This window comes from Cupressus sempervirens, chromosome 4 (assembly GCF_028749045.1).
Source record: "Cupressus sempervirens isolate cs-2001-9-10 chromosome 4, ASM2874904v1, whole genome shotgun sequence".
Classification (NCBI taxonomy): Eukaryota; Viridiplantae; Streptophyta; class Pinopsida; order Cupressales; family Cupressaceae; genus Cupressus; species Cupressus sempervirens.
The window spans coordinates 419854261-419871381 of record NC_143121.1 but is presented as its reverse complement, the minus strand read 5'-3'; the positions used below and the strand labels follow the sequence as shown (position 1 = coordinate 419871381).

General features: G+C 38.2%; 1 protein-coding gene across 3 annotated transcripts in view; it reads left to right on the top strand.

Annotated features, from left to right (window-relative positions):
- Positions 1-17121, top strand: part of ATXR2 (histone-lysine N-methyltransferase ATXR2) — a 250198-nt gene that overhangs the window by 173187 nt on the left and 59890 nt on the right. For all 3 annotated transcript variants that reach the window (XM_089825371.1, XM_089825370.1, XM_089825372.1), the window contains 2 exons: positions 16164-16233; positions 16423-16492. In XM_089825371.1, the coding sequence (XP_089681497.1) occupies positions 16164-16233; positions 16423-16492 (140 nt within the window). The remainder of the gene's footprint in view (positions 1-16163; positions 16234-16422; positions 16493-17121) is intronic.

Below are 17121 nucleotides of genomic sequence, written 5' to 3'. Positions count from 1 at the left end.
AGGGTTGCAATGTGCTTGTCCTCTCTGCTAAATATGAACCAGTCGTCCAAGAATGCTTTAAAGTTTCCCATGGACATCTTGTCAAAGACGTGTAAGATGATGTACTAGAAGGTCATTGGTGCATTAGATAGGCCAAAGGGAATTCTATAGTATGCATATACACCATCCTGTACTGCAAAGGTCATTTTCAATTTGTCTTTGTCCACAATGGATATCTGGTTATATCTGGAAAACCCATCCATAAATGAATAAATCTTATTGCCCGCTCCTTCCTCCAGGATGTTGTTCGTAAATGGAATGGGAAACAAGTCTTTAATAATTACTGCATTAAGACATCAAAAATCCACAGAAATGCGGATCTGGTTTGCTTCCTTTTTAAGGAGATCACAATGGGTGAAACCGACTCACTTGTCTCTACCAGAAAAATAATACCTGCTTCCAACATCCGTTCAATTTCGGCTTCTACCATTGCAACATAATTTTTGTTCATTCTGTACAGGCTTTTCCGCATAGGTTGGGCTTCGGGAACTAGAGGAATTCGGTGTACACATAACTTCAGGGGTACACCTTTCAAATCCTTGTAAGTCCAGGTGAAGACATCTTTGAAATCAATAAAGTTTTTGAACACTACTTTCTTTAGTACCATATTCCAGTCATCTTCCATCAAGCTGATTTTTGGGTTCTGCTTGTCTCAGAGGTTTATCTCTTTCATCTTTGCCTCTTTGTATCATATTGGTTCATCCTTGCAGAATTGACAAGCAAGACTCTCCTCAACTCATGCCTCTCCTTCCTCTCCTTCCTTGTATTCTTGTGGGAACTTGTTCAGATCTTCCTCGATCTTGAGCACATGACAAGACGAAGGGAATAGGTCGTAATCAATCGTTTTCCAGTGAAATAGGCCATCCATAGAATTTGTATCATCCTCCAACTCTAATACCTCTTCTTCATTGGGATCCATACTTCTTTTCCCTTCATCTCCCCAGTCTTAGACTTCGAGTTTGAGGAGGATGCTATTTCCTCTCCAACCATTTGCGTTTTGAGGTCCATCACAAACTTTCTTCACCCCTCGAATGACAAGGTATTTTTCTTCGAGTTATGATTTCCTTAGCTGTCACCAGCCACCTTTTCCTGAGCATGTCATCATAGCCCTTCCGCTTGAGAGGGATTACTACAAAGTCCAGTGTGAAGGGCTGTGTCATTGTAAATCCAGGCGAAGACATCTTTAAACTTAGTAAAATTTTTGAATGCCATTGTCATTAGTACCAAATTCCAGTCATCCTCCATCAGGGTGATTTTTTGGTTCTGCTTGTCTCCGAGATTTATCTCCTTCAGCTTCGCCTCTTTGTATTGGATCGGTTAATCCTTGCAGAATTGATGGGCAGCACTCTTCTTAACTCATGCCTCGCCTTCCTTGTATTCCTTGTATTTCTAAGGGAACTCGTTCAGATTTTCCTCGATCTCGAGCACACTACGAGATAGAGGGAATAGTTCGTAATCACTCATTTTCCAATGAAATAGGCCATCCATAGAATTTGTATCATCCTCCAACTCTAATACCTCTTCGTTATTGGGCTCTATATTCCTTTTCCCTTTGTCTCCTCCGTCGCCAAACTCTGAGTCTGAGGAGGATGCTATTTTCTCTCCAACCATTTGTGTTTTAAGGTCCATCACAAACCTTCTTTTCCCTTGAATGACAAGGCATTTTTGTTCTAGTTATGATTTTCCTTAGCTGTCACCAACCACCCTTTCTTGAGGTTAGTGTCATATCCCTTTTGCTTGAGAAGGATTACTACAAAGTCCAATGTGAAGGGCTATGTCCCGATTGTTGCTTGTTGCACCATTAACGTTCTAAGGGGTTTGATGCCATGTTGGTCAGCCCCCAATAAGTTGAAGGTTGGTGGCTAGATCATTGGCTTGCCTAGACTCTTCCAAGTCTCTTCGGGTAGGACATTTACCCTTGACCCATTGTCAACAATTGTGTTCATTAGCACAATGCCCAAGATGCCCATCTCCACTTTTGTCAGGTTTCGTCTGTTGTTGACGGTAAGTATCATTGGGCTATGGAACCGTTGAGAACCTCCATCTGTCTCGATGTACTTGCTGGGATGGATGTGTTGTTGAACATGTTGACATTAAGGTCAATTTGTCTATTAGTGACTTAACACTTAGTCAATTGGTTTCATTGCTACCGAGCTCTACAGTTGCTACCGAACTTATCATTCATCTAGCAGTGTTAACCAAGTGTTTTAGTTGCTACCGAGCTAAATAATTAGATTGCAATTCATGCTAAGCTTCATTGTGTCTACCGAGCATCTGAGATAGTTTACAGTATCCCCGAGCATAGCAGAGTCTACTGAGCTATTTAGTAATAGTGATGAAGATCTTAATGTTATCCGAGTTCTATAGTGTTAACCAATCTCTATAGTGTCTACCAAGCTCGCAATGTTAATGAAGAGAATTCAGTGTTGACCAAGTCATGTAGTGTCAACTGAGTGATTCAGTATCTATTGAGTTTCTTAGTGTTCACCAAGTCATACAATGCTGATCAAGTTCATGCTACTCGAAGTGATCAGTATGGACCGAGCTTCAACGTCAACCGAGTGCTAGAGTATGCCGAGTGCTAACTCGGTTGACAGTGTTTGTCGAGTGTAAGAACATCATTGATTTTGTCTTCTAAACCTGAGTTACAACAATGGACCGACTTTGTGAATTATGATGAATTTGGTATTGTAGCCTACTGCAGTAAGTAATTAATTGGATTGATATATATGTGATGTATTGTATCATATCCAAATATGAATATGAAATGTATGAGAATGAGGAAGAAGCAGATGAGTGCAAGTTGAATATATTGCTCAGACTTATCTATCACAGTTAGGTGATCATTGCGATTCAAGGAATCTCATTCAGCAAATCAGAGTTGCAAATCAGAGACCAGTCATTGATTCATCCTAACAGGTGCATCAATCAAATCCTTTAACTAGGTAGACTTAACAATCTTTTACTAAATCTCCTAACAGAGTGCATACTTCATTGTATGTTTGTAAAACCTTTAACAAGGTGGACCTAACAATCTTTATTGCTCCAAATAGGGCAGATCACCAGAGGTGGTCAATTGTAAGCCTTAACAGGCCAACTTTATACTACAGTACTAAAGCTTGTGGGTATCATCCCCACCTCAGTTTTACTTTCTATTTGGAAGGTTTCTGGGTCACCATATCTTGTGTCAATGTGTCATGAATGTTTTATTGCTCTCATTCTTTCATGCATCAGAATAATATATGAAGGATTAATTGGTGAAGTAAGTTAAAGTTTTATTGGTTCCTTCACCCCTCCCCTCTCAGTAGCCTAGCCTACGTTATAGTTCCAAAAGAACAAGTCCGATTTTAAATATGGCATCATTTCAATTAGGTCCTCGACTTTCACTGATTCTGCCAATTGCATCATTTGCCTTAGGATATTTTGTTCTCTTGTGGCTTGAGTAGAAGAATCGAAGGTATCCATTAGGGCCCTTTGGGCCTTTACTTCCTTTACAATCTCAGCCTTCTCCTCAAGTACCCTTTATTTCTCTATACGAGGGTCAGGATATGTGGTGTTCTTTGCTTGTGTTTGTGTAATTGCCAGGATGTATTCCTTTGTATCTCTTGTTTCCATATCAATGAGGTTGCAACCAGGCTTTAGGTAGTTGGCCTCCTTATGGTCCCTTGGTCCGCACCTCTTACACAATTTCTGTGGAGTTAAAGTGTTCTAACTAGTTGCAATTTCTGCATTGTATCATTGGCCTTCCCTTCGCATCATACTGGATCCGATGGCTGTTGTTGTTATTGTCATTTCCTGTGCCTCCCCATCGGTTATTTCTGTGTAGCTCGATGATGCAGTATTATTATTATTTTGTTGAACGTTAGCTCTAGATGTGGACGCTTGCTCTTATGTGAACAACACTTGTTGGTTTCTAACCCTCAGATTCTAGGGGCAACTTTTGGTGGAATGTCTTGCAATTTGGCAGATGTCACAACAGGATTTCTTCAGACAAGAACCTTTCATTTGTTCGACTTCCTTGCAGTTTGTGCACCACACCTCATCCTCCTCAGTTTTGCTTGACTCTTCTTTAGTTGCCTTAAGTTCCTTCATCATCCTCTGGAGGTCTTTTTGTAGGGCATGCACTTGCTTACTAGATTCCTCCTCACTACTTCCCTTTGAGTACTCATCGTCTGAGGACTTAATTTTCTTTGAAGTTTTGCATTTGCTTTCCAAGTCCATTTCACGGTTATATGCATTCTCGTACGATGCCGGGGGTACAATCTTCAATTTCTTTCAGAGGGAAGTCTTTAGCCCTTCGATGAACCATTGCTTCTTTAGTTTGTCGGCTGGGGCAAATTCCACTTTCCTGATTAATTCCTTTATTCATCTCTTGTAGGCTCTAATAGACTCATTTATCCCCTTGTTTTGTGCTATAGATTTCAACAAGAATCTTGTTGTCATCTCTTAACAGTTTGAATTTCGTTTGGAACTCTTTCTTCACTGTTGCCCATGTTATCAAACCAGTTTTATCTACATCGTAATACCAATCAATGGCTCCTTCCCTTAATGTGGTAGGAAACTATTTGATCCACTCTTCTTGATCAGTGACGTCGTTAGCGGTCCATATGGTTTCACAAGTTTGGTAATGGTGAATAGGATCCTCCTTCGTCTGCCCAGTGAACTTGGGCAATTTCTGTTACTTCCCAACCATGGATGCTGGTTGTGCCATTGGTTGTTCTACCAATTGTGCTGCTGACTGTGCTTGTGCATTACATTGCACACCGGCGTTACACTGTGGTTCGGTGGGTTCTGAAAAGAGGATTGTTCGATTATGAACCTATACTCGCTCTTATGGTGTATGAGGGACAAAGTGGTCACCTTGCGCTTGTGCTCCTTGGACACCTTAAGCCATGTTGGTTCCTTCTTCACTTCTGTCCTGATTCACCACCCATAGTGTACACAATTTTAGAAACACTTCTCTCGTTTCCTCAATCATATTCAACCTTTACCATGCCTCCTCTAGTAAGTCCTTGTTGTTTCTCAGTCACAAATGGTTAGGCGAACTATCGTCTCAATTCAATGTACCTCTTTTGTCACTGTGGTCACCCTTCGTGACCCCACCGTGGTATTCGTCAACGAGCTGCTTGAGCCTTTGCCTTCGCTCAACTTGTGCAAGAATCAAAGCTTGATGAGTGGCATGAACATCATCATCATTTTGTTCTCTTCTATGGTTTTCCTTATTCAATTGATTTGGCGTCAATTCTTAAAAACACATTATAAATAACAAGAACACTTTTATTTATATATTGTCTCGATACATCATGAGTCGTCTATGTGATCATTACAGAGTTTCAATTCTCTTTTCACTCACACTCCACTCATGTTCCTACGACCTAGGGCTCATGGTTAGACCTCCATTGGGTTTTATCGTGATCCTCGAATTCTCGATGGTTAAGTTCTAGAAAGTTTCTGAGAATTTGTTGCTTGTGTTGCTCCCTCTTTTTTCTTTCCTTTTCCTCATCTACACCAGGAATGCTTGTGCGAATAGTCGAGGAAATTGATGCAACAATCGGTTTGTGGAGGGATTCACATTCAATGCATCCCAAACAGTGTCGTTAGGAATCTCTTCACGTATGACTTCTTTCCGTACAAAGGTTTCAATACTTGCCCGAAACAAAATGTGGAAATTTGCCATAAGTTCATGCTCCCCTTCATATAGCTTGGTCACTCTGCTGTTGTTAGATCTCAAAGTCTCTAGGATAGGTATTCCCATTTATTCTATTCTTTATATGCCATTTTTTGCATCACTCTTCCTCAATTCAAAGTAGGGAATGATGCCAAATGTTTACCCTCATGGGGTAACAAAAGTTAGTTGCATACAAGAAGTAAAGTATTTGACATAGAATGTAAAGAGAACACAAAAGCATTATATTCATTGATTGGTTACCATACACAAGTGTATCCGTACAACCATGTCCCGATCAAAGGAAGAATGCATACATATAGTGTTCGAGGGGATGCGAGGTGAACCATCGCATCCATGTAATTCCCTCAAGTAGACCAACTGTCTAACTAATCAATTTCCTCACAATAATTGGATAGTGTCCTGCTCTGGTATACGATTAAGTGACAACTATATGTCAAGTTTGTGCACCAAAACTTGCGCGCACATCTTCTTGCTACCATTAAAAGTGGATAAGATGAGTTTGTTGGTCACTCTCTTTAGATCTTCATTTTGATGGTCTATACCGTCTATTTCCCCAGCCCTCAAACTATTTTGTGCTATGCACAATACTGTGGTAGTGGGAATTTGTCTCTCATATGTTGTGGAAGGGCTTGTGATTCATCAAAGATTGCCAAAACTGTGTCCTAAAAATCAACTGCTTACAATGGGTCAATTGGTGCTTGTTCCTCTCTAGAGGAAATGTAGAATTGGGGGTCTATCCATTGTGTGTGTGTGAGTCTTATTCCATTTGGGATAACCAAATTCATTGCCATCTGAGGAAAGGGACTTGTTGCTCCTAGACTACTTGTAACTAAAACAAAGCTGCTCCCTCTATCTGACCTACCACACCTATCTCTATGTCACCGTACATCCAATTGATCAAGTATATCTTGTAACTTGTTTGCTTGTGCAATCTGGGGTTGTGCATTAGCAAGAGCTCTAAATAACTCTTAGTTAGGGTCCTTCTGTTGGTTTTGTCGTCCCCTATGGCGAGGACTTACATTGCCATTATCTAAATCACCCATACTTGCTGGGCCCTCTATATCAAAATCAATTTGTGCCTTTGCTATTTTGTGGAAGTAATATATGCATGCCTCAAAACTTCTCGGATGCATAGAAGTAAACTCAAAACCATCAAGCTAGTAGGATTATGCTCTGTTACCATTGAAAGATCCCAAATAGTATGCCAAGGCAAGTCTTGATGAGTTTTATGATTTATTCCTTTGACTAGCATTTACATTGGGTAATCATTTTATTTTTCTTTGCAATTTAGGTATTTTTTTGTGTTTTCTTGTTTTCTAATTTTCTTGTCTTTTTGATGAATTGCAAAAGAGGAAACTGCCAAATTACAACTGAAACTAGGCAATGGATAGAAGATGAAATAAATAACAATTCTGATTTCAATTATTGAACTCAAACATGGAGAAATAGAGCTGTACCAAGCTGTATGACCAACATGGAGAAATATAATAGCAAGATGTAAGAAATCCACACTCATCTCTAGTTATTACTAGTCTTACCAAGAATATCTGCAACAATGATTGCCTTGATTGTTGTGACTGAAGCATACAAAACCCTAGCTTGTGTGCACATGGGAGTGAGCAGTAGGCTATATGTCCTTGATCTGGGTACCTTAATAAGTCTGACTTTCTGCCATAAGTCTGATCTGATATTCTGAAATGAAATTTGGCCAACTTTCCAAACCAACTCAATACCTCACAAGGTCGATGCTGAAACTACACGCAAGCCGGAGGTACATGCAACTTTGCATCCTCAAGAGCTTTTGTTCTTGAAGAGAAAATCTGCTACAAACCCTGAAATCAGATCTCCAACCTCAATCTGCAATGAGGAATGATGAAATCTAGATGGACAAAATGAAACCCCCAACTCCTTTTTATTCTGAAGTCCTGTTATCATCATAAGAAATGTCTTCTCGTTTCCTAGTGGAGACGGACTTTTAGGGCCTTCCTCCACTAATCCCTCAAGTCCTTTTAGCGTACCTTTTTCCCCTGTTATAGCCATCTTGCCTCTTAGCTTGACCACAATTTACTAATCTCCCATACCTTTGTGCTGTATGATATCCCTAGTCAGTGCCCTTTCTAGTTCACTCCTCTCAATGTCACTTTTTCATGTACTTCACCATCAGGGAGGTAGTTAGAACTATTAACTCTAGTTGGGCAGTGGATGAGGAGGGTTTCCACGCTGAGTTCTCTAAATATGTGTTCAAGGTTCTAGGTTTTACTCAAACAGATCTCTTCAACCATGTTGTTTGCATGGGTTTCCCTCCATGGTTGCATTACATTATTCATCTGATCTACAAGGCGGGTCCATGCCGCAGATCCCAATAATCACAAGACCATCATGGTTGGGCACACTTCCAAATTGTACACCACGATTCTCTATATTCTTCTTTCTAGAGGGTTGGATCACTGTCACATCCATACCAAGGTGTAAGCTTATTTCAGACTTGACTATCAGATTATATATCACTTCTTGACTCTTCGAGGCATTATTGATGAGGCATGTCATCACTCCTCGAAGGTTTATTATTTCTTTGTTGACATCCATAAAGCCTTTGACTAAGTCCCAAGGAAGACCTATTTTAAGAGGCTTTAGGACATTGGTATTCTAAAACTCTTCTGACAGCTGTCACGAGACTATGAGATGGGTTTTGGTAGGATTATTTGTAATGGCCCTTGCTCAAACTGACCACAATTTGCCCTAATTGCTATTTGTAATTTTTTCAAACAGTTTATATGCAACCTTGTAGCTTGCTGATGTAGTGTTTCAGTCTGAAGTAGCTTGATAGAAATGGATGCTAAGACTGATTTAAATACCTCTACAATGCCCACAATCTGATCTACTTGCAAATATGCAATTCTCTTTGGATTTTTATGCAAATATATGGGAAATTAGGTATGCAAAGACAAGCTACAGCAAATAGACATTTTGTAAAATACTTGCCATGCATCATATCATATGCAAGAGTACCTATTGAAATCAGCTACTTATATCTCCATTATCATGAATACTTCAATACAATATTAATGTCAAATAGCCAAGACTCTTGGCAGATACATATGAATTAATGATTAAATCTGATGCAGACTATCACCTACAGCCATACCCCTAATTATGCAGCTAAATTTCATCTAACATGCATGAAAATGACAAAAGAACTTGTTTTAGGAGTTGCATTCCCAATGAAGAAGCAGTAAATATTCTGGAAGTTGAAGACCATATGCAGTGCACACGAATTTCTGAAGAAGTCGCCCCTGTTCAGATCTGGAATGAGGAAATAAAATAATCTAAGCAGCTTCCCAGCCTCCAATAACTCCTAAGTCCTAACACATTCAGCATAACCCTAGGAATGCTGCGCCCCAGTCTCCAATGAAAATCGATGCAAATATGAGCTCTAGCGAATGAAAAAGAAGTCTCTAATGGCATCCCTGTTGCTTCAGACTTAGCATCAGAAAATTCTTCAATAGAAATCTGGTTCTCCTCTTCAAATAATTGATGCCTCCAATAATATTCTTCAATGCTAATAGTCTTCAATTCAATGATCTTCACAATTGGCCTTAGGCCACAGATTTTTGCCCTAATGAAGTGACTGAAATATCACCTCCAATCTGCAATAATTTAGGTGATATTTCACACCCTCAAAATTGCTATCAATGGATTTTTTTGTTTCCAAAGACAAATTGATTATCTGCAGACCACTTGGCTCCACAAATACTCAAGAAAAAATCATCAATCATCAACATCCAATCTGCCTGATGAGAATGAAGCCCGGGATGCCTATTTATTCTTTTTTCTCCACTTCCTCCAGACACTTCTAGAACATTATTTTATTTTATTTATAATTCAAGTCACTTTATTAAATTAATTAACTATAAAGTTAACTTTTAATATTTATTTATTTGATAACTTTATAAATAATTAACTTAATACCACTTATTTATTTAATTAAAATAATTAATTAGTCATCCTCATAAAATATTCATTATTTTGGACAACTTAATTAATTTAATTAATTAAATCAAATTACCTCCAAAACGGGGACATTACATTATTATTGGGGTTAAGTAGAGCTTCCCCCTATCGGCTACTTTATTTGGTATCTATATCGACATGCGAGAGAGGTATCTTTAGGATCATACATTTTAGGGGGATGGTTGCCTTCTTCACTAGGTTACGATCTCTATTCTGATTTTTGAGGATGATATTGTTATTTTGGCCTCCTTTCTGGAGGGTTGGCAAAGACAACTAGATGGTCTTGCATCTTTTGTAAGTTGTGGCATTTGATGGTTAATTTGGAGAAGAGTGTATTCAATGCACATAAGACTTCTTACCTCCATTTCTTTTTGAAAGGTTTGGAGGTGGAGATCTCTTCCTCATAAACAATCCTAGGGTCAAGTTCTGTGGCCCTCGCTTTATCGTGGGATTTGCTCTTTAGCTACAGATAAATAATAGGTACTGTTTGTTGGCCCTCCTTAAGTGACAATGTTTTGACACCACTTCTAGGACACTCTATCCAATATGACATTTATGGATACCCTTATTAGACTTGCTGTTCTCTACAGTTTAGTGGTGTGGGATCTTTACTTCATAGATCTTGATTGGGCTTCCTTCAACTGGGTTTAGATTCTCCTTTTGCACATCATCTAGCACAAGTAGTCCATCCCATACAACATAATTCTTGCGCACTTTGGGGTTCGTCCCTTTAGGCTTGAGGCCATCTTTGATCTTGTTTGATTTGTTCATCACCTTTGGGGCTTTGCTAGTTCAGGTGAAGGGTGTAATAAATACCCTCATCTGTCCTACTAATCATCGGAGTCTATCTTTGCTTTTGCTGTCTCCTCTACATGGGCTTGTGGTTTGTTTCTTGATACCTCGACCGTTCTTGGGTTTATTGGGATTGAGATGGATTGCCTCCATCCCTTTGAGTATTCTCTTGATGCCTGCCACCCCCCCACCCCACCCCACCCCACCCCACCCCGCCCCGCCCCCCACCCCCAATCTTCTCTCTCCCTAGTAGGAGTTGAATAGGTGCATCAGAGAGGGCATATACAAGTAGTTAATTCATACTATTTTGGTCAACCCCCACAAGGGTCTTCGCCCTAAGATGGCCTTTTACGTAGAGCACTTTTTGGAGATGAAGTATGAATTTATAGTCCACCCTTTCTAATTATCCCACCACTGGTCACATTGTTTTTGCAGATCCTCCTTGGTTCTATCAAAGTGGGCTCACATTGGTCTAGTGTGAGATTGATCATCAGATAGATAGAGTGCACAAGATTTGTTGGGTTTACAACATCAGGGAGGTTGAGTTCGAGGAGCACTTCATCTTCTGCTGCCCTTCATATTATGAGATCATGTGGAGGTTCTAATGCCTCTTGAAGGAGACAAGGTCATTCTCCACCTTTAGATACATAGAACAAAAGTGCCTTGCCCTTTATCTTTAGGAATCTATTAGGCACTGAGACTACACACTTTGTCACTGCCATCTTGCAATGCCTCGACCTTGTTAGCTCATTACTTGTTTATAGGACTTCACTCAACCTACAACACCAAGCACCAGCTTGACCCCACCCTTTGTTCAAGAACTGTAAAGCCTAGAAAAAGCTCCTATCAACAACGACCTTCCTCTTCTAGGATCACTTCAAGGTGCCCCAGGATTTTGGCTACCTCTATGGCCTATCTTTCAGCTTTGGGGTTCTTCATGGTGCTTAGAACCTTTAGCACTGTTCAGGGGATGGGGGGGAGGTTCTCTTGGACCCCTCTCTTTGTTTTTGTTTCAATTGTTGTTGCTTTCTTTCTTCAAGTCCTATTTGGTTTCCCTGCTATGGGTTGACCCCTTTTTGTTATTCTTGAGAGTTCCGTTGTCTCTTTTTGTGGTCTTTTGTTGGACATTAATAGATTTATCTTATCTTATCTCCATCTAGTTTGAATGGCTTAGGGTTTCTTATTTTATTTTTTAATGTTTAAAAAAAAATATAGGCCTTTTCCTTTGGTTTGAGCTTCCAAGGCATAATTATTCATTGTTACATTGGCCTCTTATTTAAAAACTACTTATATTAATATTGCTAGGGAAATGGGCCCATGCTCTCTAACTTATTATAATATAAAGTGGCTATACTAATTCACTTTATTATTATTTATTTAAATCCTACTTACGAAATATTTAAATATTTTACAATTTATTCATAAAATGGTCGTTTGGATTCAGATCTGGGGTCTGACTGAAGCCACCACATCATGGATGATGCTTGAGACCTATAGGCCAACTAGTTTTTCTCTCTAAAATGTAGGGATTCTCCCTTAAAAGCAGTAACTGTCCCCAAAGTCTCCAAAATGAATCTGAAGGTCCTTTGATGCATTCTGGTAAACTCCTAGTCAATCCCTAAAGTAGGGATCCCTCCTAAAACCAAGGAAGCTGCTCGAAACTGCTCAAAACAGCTCAGAAAGCCCCTGAAAAGCTCCATAAGCCTGGGTTTGAGTCCCCTATGATGGAATTATTGTCATTGATGTCAAAGGATTTTATGAGCATGAACAAAGCTATAGTATTACCATCATTAATATCAAAGAAAGGAAGTATTAAGGATAATGAATGATGGAAGTTCGTTCTTGTCATGAATATACCAAACAAGTTTATATTCCTTCATAAACATGGATTTTCTAAATATGAACAACGAAGAACTAGTGGTAATAAGAGCTTTGGTAAAAAACAATTCATATAGATTGTGTCAAGAGTTTCCAAGTCAGAACAGTGCCAAATATGTCAGGCATTTGTATAGCAATAACATAAACAAATTTTCAAGAAAGCACAGAAGCACAAATTTAGTGTTGAGGCAAAGGGAAAGAATATATCATTCTAACTATGACATAGCGGTTTAAGACTTATTCCTGCACCAAAACAATAACATATATATCGTTCTGATTAGGAAATGAATCCAAGAGAACGGGGGGTATTTAATTCTGTGACAAATATAAATTTGCACATATTAATAGACAAGAGTTGCTATTAAAAAGGCAATAGACAATAACAATAGAAGCCTGCTTAAGTGGTGCTTTAATTAAGGACAGCAATTTTTAAGTAACGAAACGGCATTTGAAGACAATATACAATCAGCATGTGAACGAAAGTTCGAGGAAGACTGCCACGTCATTATTAAGGAGCCCGATGAAGACAAAATTCAATAAATTGGGGAGGCCCGATAAAATATTGTGTAAGCAGTTTAATTCTGGTAAGCAGCGATGTGTCTAACAAAACCTGTCTATGCCATCGGGAGTTTAGAAATGCATACTGACAAGAAGAAGTTTGATTTAAGGATAGAAACAATATATTTAAGAGAGCAGTTGGTAGTATGGAAAGTCAGCAATATGAGTAAAGAAAAACAATTACAAGTGCGACAATGAAGAAAACAAGGCCGCAGACCTTGGGTTTAAATTTATCAAGTTTGGTAATGAATCCATGCTGTCAGGGGTTTCTCAAGTAATTCCATCTACATGAACCACATCAGCTATATAGATATCGAGTCAGCTAGCAGCATCTTCGGCTTTGGAGTTTACGACAAGTGTATATTTAATATATTTGTCTACAGCGATGGAAACTGAGTCTACAGTAATTACAACAAATGATGTGCCATTTTCTCGACACAAAGGATTACAGCAATCACAAGAGCAGAGCAAGTTTGGGAGTTTCAAAATAAGCGAGATGGATTGCTAGAACATATTATTGTCTTAACACAACATTGGGAGAGAGATTTTAAGAGAAATACGTTGCAAAAAGAGAGTCAATATCAGTTTGAATCTCTAACGTGGATCCAAGAGAAATAAAATTAACAAACAAAACAAAGCCCCGTCACAATCATCTACAGCGATTTTATAAGCATAGCCAATCATGATGACTAATGCTTCACTTTATTCTTGAAGGAATGTCGAACAAATTGGATGAAAGATGCTACAAGAAACTGTGTGACAATCACTTACATGAGTTACATACTTCGCTATATTTAGTAAAGAAAAGTATACGTATGATTAGATTGAAAGGTAATTAAATAAAGTTGGCATGATCATCTAAGTGAATAATGAAATGAATTAAAGAAAAGATACATTGATTTGGAAATGAAAAGCCGAGTCTTTTCTATGTGGAAGATATAAAAAGAAAATAAGTCATTTGCAAACGTGTGTAAGAAAAGAGAGAATAGGGTATGCGGCAGACAAAGAGGTGTGAGCAGATTTGAGTAATAAGAAGAATATGCAAGGAAGTGCAATGAGCAGTGAATGAATGGGTGTGGGAAGTGGATAAGCAGAAAATGTATTAAGGAAGAGTATATGAGTGGACTGTAAAAGAGAAGTGCAGAATATATGAAATATATGTACATTTTTTAATATGCCATTATATATATGTATTATATTCAAAGCATGAGATAGAAGAATAAAAGAAGGTTATTTCAGAATATTAATTAGATAATAAATAATAGAGGTGAATGAGAAGTTATGCAGATATAAATATCAGATTGAAGAAGATGAATTAATTGTCTATCATTAGTTGAGTAAGCAACATTGACAAGGTTGAAAAGAAGTTTGTGTGCAGTGGGTTGGTGCTCATGAAGACAGCAGTGTGGGTTGGTAATTTCAGTAGGTTGGTGCCTGTGAAGTGTGGGAATTGGAGCTTCCAGTGAGTCAGTTGTCATAAACATAGGGCTTGGAGCCTCTAGTAGGTTGGAACCTACAAAAAATTGTAAACAAACAAGTATATATATAAAGCAATTAGTTTGCCATGGTTTTCCCCTTAATTAGGTTTCCACAAATCTTGTGTCATTATGTTCATGTGCATAATTATTGATTTCAGCAATTGAAGTTATTAAAGTAATTATTTGGATAAAAAAAAGTTAAATTGGAAAAGTTGTTATTATACCGATTCACCTCCCCTCTTAGTATAATCGTGTGCTCTTCAACCTACTCATATTTGTTGATCCATGGGAACTCGGATAATAGGTCAACCATCTGCCATTTGCTGATCAGTCTAAGGAAGGCACGTTACATGTGTTCTAGGGATGGCTGGTAAGTTTCAGATTCATGAGAGAAACATTGTAGAGATATAACATCAAATTTGCAACGTCCTTTCTATTTAAAGTGAAATATATCTATTGTAGTATTCAGGCTTTGTGAGTCTGCAAGACTGACAGAGACCCGAGCTGAGTGGTCTGCTGTGGTTTTAGCTGCCTTGGCCCAGTGGACTTATCAGTCAACATATTGTAGTGTATATTTCAAAATGTGTGTTATCCAAGGCATTTAGAATGAAAATTAGAATAGTCTATTCTCTAATCATTTTTCTGAAACCTGTAACAACAAGATTACCTTGCAATTTCCCTGGGGTCATCATCTCGCTTAACACAATTGTGTATAAAACTTAGTGGGAATATGATGAAAATCAGTTTTTGAATTGTATGATTTTGACCATAGATGCATTGCGTGTAATTTTCAATTTCTGAGCGCTATCATCATTATCTCAGAAGCTATTGATATGGTCACCCAACAAGTATGTCAGGAAGTGTATAGTCTGGCATTTGCTTGCAGGCTTCATGTTGAGAATTTTTCTCCATGTCTTGTTCCAAGCCTATATTCAGTTGAACTCTTATCTCTTCCTAATTTTTCGTACACTTCCATTGTTGACAGTTAATGTGTTTGTATTTTCTTATTCTTTACAGCCTATGGCAGAAACTCCCTCTTTCTGCAATGGATCTTTTCAAAGTTATGGCAATGCAGTTTACCATAGAAAGAAATGGAAAAATTTCATTGTACTTGCAATGCTTGTTTTATTATTCCTGATGCTTTTGAACTTGAAGAGAGCGGCAAAAATTGTCATTCAGTGATTCCTGCCATCACTTGTGACATTCATAAAGTTGGTAATTAAAAAATGCCCATGTTTCCAGAAGACAGTGGTCATGCCTATTATGCTGAATCATACCTATGTTTTACAATCTGTTTGAAGAAAAAATACTCTGTGAATGCCAGATAAATCTGAGACTCGGTACCATGTTATATATAATTGCCAGAAAAGATAATAATTGAAAGAGGATTATTGATTCTTTCCTAGTACACGACATTATTAAGACTGTAATTATAAAAGTGCTTTTGTTTAAAGTTTTGCAAAGTAGTGGAGACTTTAATTGATCCCCATTTTCAGCCCATGTTATTCACTTATTCATGGGAGTAGTATTTGTCTTTATTCCTTTTCTTCAAAAAGTCCAATCATATTTGAGCAATAAAATAGTTCAATTCACCTTGGAATTCATTTGTCAGATAGCCTGACTTTGGGTGGAGATGTTTCAGTTTGTGGAATTGCATTTTTATTTTTGTTTTGAGGTTTTGATTTTTCCGCTAACACACTTTTGTGTTCCACATGCAGAGATTTGGTAGTGGCCTCTCCAGTAGAGGACTATTTCATCTACATTGATGATCTGCCACATTCTGAAAAGGTTAGTTGCACTAGTCAGCGATGGCGGTTATTTATGGTTCAGGAAATCTGTGAATTACAGCTCTTATTGCTCTGTTTGGACACAGCATATTTTTCATTTTGTAGAGAAGGTTCAAAGTTCTCAGGTTTTTAGGGGAAAAATAACAAGAATGACAATGATAAAATTATTTATCTTCAATTCCTTTTGCAGATTGAAGCTGAAAAAATAACAATGCCTTTACTTGAAGCACTAGGTGATGGCTATGCCACTAATTGTGAAGGTTAGATGGTCTTCAATCTCCAATCGAACTTTGTGCAAAAAAACATATATAGTGTATGCTTTTCTTTGGTATTTAATTGTGGATTTTATAGGGTCCCATGTGAAATATCACTTATAAGATTTTCCGACAATTTCATTTTGAAATATTTTGACAATACAATTTTTCTCTAGTCTTTTGTTTGAATAAAATATTTGTATCATGAGTATAGCAGATAATATAGAACTTAGCAGAGTTCTTGCAACATTCACATGCAGGGATCAACTTGAAATAATATTTAGATTATTTTAAAAGATCCTAGAAGGGAGGTGTTCTCCATTTCTTTGTTCCAAAATAGGCTCCTAATGCTTTTCTGTACCCTGCAACCCCTGAAGGCTTATTGATGCTAAATGAGGTGGCAGATCATGGGATGATGAACTTTCCAAAATGAGCACAATATTTTTTTTCTAATATCCAACTCTGCGTGTGATTGAGTAGCAGTATTATGGATCACAGCCTTCATTTCTACTTTTTTTGTTGCCTGCCATGCCAGGTCACCATCGTTGGATTGCTAATTAGGCTGAGTCAAATCTGTCATTCACTTAAACCACCTGCGATCCCCTTTATGCTGACCTTGAATTTTGGTAGTCAAC